This window comes from Chelon labrosus, assembly GCF_963514085.1.
Source record: "Chelon labrosus genome assembly, chromosome: 11".
In the NCBI taxonomy this organism is placed as follows: Eukaryota; Metazoa; Chordata; class Actinopteri; order Mugiliformes; family Mugilidae; genus Chelon; species Chelon labrosus.
Window position 1 is genome coordinate 28,494,994 of NC_140344.1, and position 6,000 is coordinate 28,500,993.

General features: G+C 43.8%; 1 protein-coding gene across 3 annotated transcripts in view; it reads left to right on the forward strand.

The window, feature by feature from the left end:
- The window catches only part of LOC311495220 (septin-7-like), a 42,079-nt gene that overhangs the window by 3,209 nt on the left and 32,870 nt on the right, over positions 1 to 6,000 (forward strand). For 2 of the 3 annotated variants that reach the window (XM_084554597.1, XM_084554595.1), the window contains exon 2: positions 855 to 954. In XM_084554597.1, the coding sequence (XP_084410723.1) occupies positions 855 to 954 (100 nt within the window). The remainder of the gene's footprint in view (positions 1 to 854; positions 955 to 6,000) is intronic. The other variant, XM_084554596.1, reaches the window with a different exon arrangement.

Below are 6,000 nucleotides of genomic sequence, written 5' to 3' on the forward strand. Positions count from 1 at the left end.
CACTCGTGACACGCTCACTGTCTCAATAAATCTGAGTCCTGGCTTCAGGTGTAGGTAGCTCTGAGCCTCTTCTGTCATCGGACCTCTTTGTGCTGCACATTTTCCATCTGTGCCATGCGTGACAGAGCCTGAGAGGCCAGCATTGATTGTGTTTGCCTCTCGTAGCGTGCACAGTGATTGGTGGGTTGTGGGTGGGTGGTGGGTGGGGGGGTGTTATCATGACAGCAGGCCGGGTGACAGAGGGAGGCAGTGGGAGGAGATGGGGAAGGGATGAGGACGTAGCTTGGTGGTGGATGAGGAACACGATGGACATGATTCAGCACGTAGGATTATTTTTTTATTCTTTACTTTTTTTTTTTTGAGGAACATGTTCATTTACTGGCTTTTATTACATTTCTGTTCTGACTCCTCTTCCTCTTTCCGTCCTCCTCGGGGGGGTGGAGGGGGTGGAGGGAGGGAAGCCTGTTATTTCTCTTCCTCCACCCTTCAAACGAGCTTTTTGTCTTGTATTTATCTCGGCTGCACTTCACTTCAAAAGGAGCTCTGCTGTCGCTGCAGGACACAAAAATGCTAATTACATGTTCAAAACAACACGTTTTTTTTTTGTTTGTTTTGTAATCGATGTTTGTCCTCGCCCCCTGGTCGCTTCCTGTAACTTCACTCTTCGTTCTTGCAGACCACCAGTGGTTGTGAATGCACAGAACCCAGGTTCCACTCATAACTCTCGTCCATCCTCCTGCTCCTCCTGTTTTGTTTGCATAAAATGCCACAGTGTGCAAATTTAAGCCATTACAGACACGTTGAGAGCATGTTTTGTATTTGTCGATAACAGAAAGTGTGTCGTTTTCTTTCAGCAGCGGAACCTGGAGGGCTATGTGGGCTTCGCCAATCTCCCCAACCAGGTGTACCGGAAGTCGGTGAAAAGAGGGTTCGAGTTCACGTTAATGGTTGTAGGTGAGTCTCATCCACGAGTGACTGCTGGCTCTGAGTGCGTCTCCTTACGGTAAAAGGAGGTGAAGCGTCTCTGGCAAAACAGCCGGGGTGTTGGATTTACCAACATTTTAATTTGCAGGATGTCGGTTCGAGTATGAATGAAGGTCGGCTGCAAAATGTGGCTGGCGTCATTACAGAGGCCGGGAAGTGGACGGAGGAGTGGAGGAACAAAGGGTTTGGCTGTGTGACACGGGCCAGAAGATCCTCGTGTTGTTTTGACGTGTTGAACTGTGCTCGCTGTCTGTAATGAACACATATGGATTCTACTGTGGAAGCTCGTGCAGAGCTGTGCGACTGTCACACGTGCACAAACCTTTAAATGACACATAATTGTATTTTTAACAACAATATGTCCATTAATTTGGGACTAAGTTAGCAAATACTCTAAAATTTAGCCTTTAATTGCCGACAAATCAGAAGAAAGGCAATCAAAAGCTTGTTAGTCAGACTCACAAGATACTTTAAAACAAATACTTTTCTCTCAGATCAGTTCGTTTTGATCTTTTTGTTGGACATGTGTTCAAAAATATGTTACACCACCTGACCCCAGTCCGTTAAATCGGATCTTTGCGCTTTGTACACAACAACAAGGAAATAGAGACGTTTAGATGTTAAAGTTCAACGTTACAGGACATCCAGTTTGTTGCTTCCTTTGCCAAGAGTGTCGGAAGAAGATTGAGACTAAACTCATGTCTGTTAGTACAGATATGGATAGCCTAGCTTAGCATAAAGGCTAGAGGCAAGGCGAATATTTATTTGCGATAGTTTTCTTCTTTTCCGTCTGTTTTGGTTTAAACACTTGATCTCTGTTTCCTGCTGCTTCCAGTTTTTATGCTAAGCTAGGCTAGCTGCCTCTTGACTCCAGCTCTTCACATGAATAACAACCATGTTATTGTCATGAAGAAAGGAAACAAACATACAACCAGAAAATGTCAAACTGGAGTTTTAAAACTCTAAAAGTGTTATAACAACTCAGATAATTAACTTCCTGTCTGTGTTGTATTCCCTTTTTCGACCTTTAAAAACTATTTCCTATTGTGCTTTAGAACTATTACTAATGATATAACAAATAAAATGTTGTTAAAGCCCTTTAAAGTAGCTCCATATAGGCTGTGGCTGCCCCGAGCAGTTTGAGCGCAGGGAGAAGACATAAAGCGGCGTCCACTCATTATTGTCTCAGCCTGGGGTTTCTGCTTCCTGTTTAGTAAACAGCCGCTGGTTAAGAGCCACCGAGTGATGGTTTGAGAGAGCACCAGACAGAGATCCGCACAACTAGATCCTGTTTCAGGCCTCCTCTCTCTCTCTCTCATGGGCCCCTCTGTCTCTGTAACCACATTTCTTGGCCTCCGGTCATGCAAACCCCGGCACATCCAAATTTCACACATAACAAATGTTAAGAGGAGGTTCAAGGGGAAGAGGTTCTCAGCTTGTTCATCCCACTGAAGCTTCTCTGAAAGCTCTGCTGCTTGAATGTGCTGCTGATCATTTTGTTAAAGGAAACCGTGAAGGAATATATTTGATATTCTGTCCTGGATTGGACTGGGTGTCACTACTGATATCCTAAATCAGTTCAGGAACTATTTTACTTAGAACTAAAACTAATGTCATTAGCTCCAGAGATTTGTGGCGTCTCCACAATGTTTTCCCGCTAGTTTCTCTCTTGTCTTTCAGAGTTGGAGCTTCTGTCATATTTTGGATTTTGGAATCTATATCATGGGGAAATGCTGTAACAAACAAAACAAGTGTCTTGTGCGTTTGCTAGTGATGGGAATTACTATTTTTTCGTTGTCATTTCTGCTTGTTGATCAAATTCTTAATCGATTCCCTTATCAGTCTCTGATTCTGTGTGTGGGAGAATAAATAAACTAGTCCTGTGCGGTTTTCAGCTGTTTCATTATCTGTCATTTCACTTGATGTGGTAACAGTAAGGCGTCAACCACAACAACATTACTGAGACGAGACTACTTCTCTTCCTGAGACTATATTCAGGACAGTTAAAGGGAAACACTTCTCACATTAAAACTCAGCCTAGCACTGATGCAAACATCATTTTATCTTGTTTAGTGAAATGCAGCCGAGCAAGCCTAGATCGCTTGTGATCGCAGTGATCATGTCAAGCATCGTCCAATCTCTAAAGAACAAGTTTATTTTAAATCTTGAGCATCAGAAATGTTTTCCAAAGCTTCATTCTTTCTGGACGCCAGTTGTTGTGAATTCAAAGAACCCAAGTTACATTAATAACCATCATCCATACTCCTACTGTGGACTACACCTTATCCATTGCTCCAGTCTTCAGCTCTGGTAACCAGTCATTGCTGGCTGGATGCATACAGCTACAGCTCAGGAACGTTGCCTCATACTTAAATCAGGTAATGCAGAGAGGTTTACCTTGCACTCGTTAGCTTAATTAGCATTGTGTTTTGCTACTTCTTTAGCGAGGGAAGGGAAAAACTCTTCAAGAAACTCTACAAGTCCAGTTTTTAGGACATTCTTTAGCAAGGGTTTGAATGTAAAGGCCATTCATATGTAAAAGTAAATGTTTCGAGTTCTGGCTTTCCATGTCTGGAGAGTTTCCACCATTTTGTTCTTTCCAGCTCTTTGTCCACATCATGGGCTCCTGTCTTTTGATCAGTGCTGAGCTCGACGCAAAGAAATCATGCAGATTTACTCCAGTCCTGTCTTATATATCCTGTAAATCTAAAATAAACTAAAACAAATCAACCCTTCATAAATGATTTATGTAAGTCTTAGTAATACGACCTGAATCAGAATAAGACTTTAATCTTGGTACAGGATGGCGAGTGTGTTTGTTTCAGCAGATAAAGGGGTGTTTGAAGACAAAGCTGTAGAAATGATGGTATCTGGACGCTCACAGAAGAATTAAATAACAACGGTCCAATCAAAACATGGGAGTTGTATTGCTGGTGCAGCAGTTGGCAGCCAAAGAAGAAGCTTAAAAGGTTCATAAGTCCAGTTACATGTGTGTTTAGTACTAAATTTAAAAATCTTGTCCCATGCACCTGTTAGAAATCAGTTACCTCAAGAAAGTCCCTGCACCGTCAACCATAGAATCACCCAGAAACAAGGAGCACAAGTTCATAAATACGACCACAATCAAGAGAACAATCTAATGTGGTGTAGAAGTGACAGAGGAAGAAAAGGAAATACCAGCGTTGGAAAGAGAGCAGAAGAGCTGATTATGTTTTATTTGAGAAGCAGCCAGCTGGAGCTGCAGTGAAACGGCAGACTGTAAAGATTGAAGGTTGGCTTCAGCCCCGCTGTACTTGGCGTCGTAGCGAAGAGCGAAAGCTGGGCCCGACCTCGGAGGCCTGGTATTGTTTCTGCTGCAGCTTCGGAGCAGACAGATGGTGGAACATGAGACGACTGAGCTGATGGCTGCAGGTCAGTCGCTCAGATTCCACTAATCTCAGCAGAGACGAGAGGCCGTTCCTGTAGCAGGTCTATTTAAATATGTAGGAGAGGCTACTTCCTATTTCTAGTTATAAATTTTAATGTGCTCACTTCTCGATTATTGGTGTGGTAGTGTGTGCCCGTTTAGGTGCTAGTTGGGACCATAGCAATACATGCATCTGTCCCCAAGATGATGGTACAAGACGTTCAGCTCTGTGATCCAAACAATTACAGGCAGAAGTGTTTTTCAGAGTCGGCATACTCGCCTCCTGGGACTGAAATTCTACAGCACAAGTCCCATCTGGACCAGTTGTTCAGCTATAGCATGCTAGCATAGTTAGCCCCCGCCCACTTTGCCCACTGGCGGTTTGATAAAGGTTATTTAAGCAAAATGGCGGCGTCCCCTAGAAATAAATTAAAAGGCAGTGAAACTGAAACTGCACTGCTGACTTTCATGACTCATTTAAGTCTGTTGCACATAAAGAAAATGTTTTTCATGCTTGAGAGTAGACCGCTCTGTGTTTGTTGTTGTTTGTTTTAATGTCTTAACTGTTAATAATCCTTGAAGCCAGCCTCAAGTTACCCCCAACCTTAAAATTATAGTCTGGAGTCACAGTGAAGATCTGCCTGGATCACATGTTGTTCAGCTATAGCATGCTAGCATAGTTAGCCTCTAAAGCTGCAGCTGACTTAGTGAATCACACTGTACGGTTTTAATTGGCCTTCCTTCCGGTCAGCACCCTAGACAAAAAAAAAAAAAATGGTACGATCCACTTCCTCTCGTTGGTCAAACTGATGCTGGTATCCCGGGGATACGGGCGACGCCATCTTGTTTTAGTTTGGAGCCAGAGTCTGAGCAGGACCGTTGCACAGCCTGAAGTTTCCCGCTACCTTAAAAGTTTTAGTCCGGAGTCTCCCTGTTGGGAACTGATTCTGCTCCTGCAAAGATAAGATCTGCCGGACCAATCAGATCATTTGGGCGGGGCTTTATCCGACACTGGATGGGAAGAACAACAGTAGTCATTGTCTTGGTTGTTGCTGTCGCATAGTGTTGCTCTGATTGGTTGGAGGATTTATCCGGTTATTTTTTCTCTGTATTGGTTTAAACACATCCCATAATGAAATCCAGACTCGTGTTTGCAAATGACTACACCAGCTTAAGTTGGAATAATAAATATGGATGAATGAAGTTAAATAAATTAGTGCATTTCTGTTGAACTGTTTACCCTTAAACCAAACCACTCTTGCTTCGTGTGCCGTTACTCTCTTTGAGTTTGTCAGTCAGTGTCGTCTTTTCTTCCTTCTCTCCGTCCAACTCTCTGTCGTTCCCCTCTTTCTCTCTCCGAGGGGGGAGAAAGCTGCTTCCTGCCCCCTCTTTGTCCAGCTGGCAGACTGAATAGAAACTCCTGGAAAGATTAGCGAGATCCAGCTCCGGCGCAGAGAGCCCGAAACAGCCGAGAGGGGAAGCAGCGCCCGCTTCATGCTGCTTCTGATCTGCAACCAGGCCAAAAAGCTTTACCGCCCCGCTGCCTCTGCTTTCTCAAAGCGACTGGGGAGGAGAGCACACGAGAAGCTTTTTATGAGTCTGACCTCGCT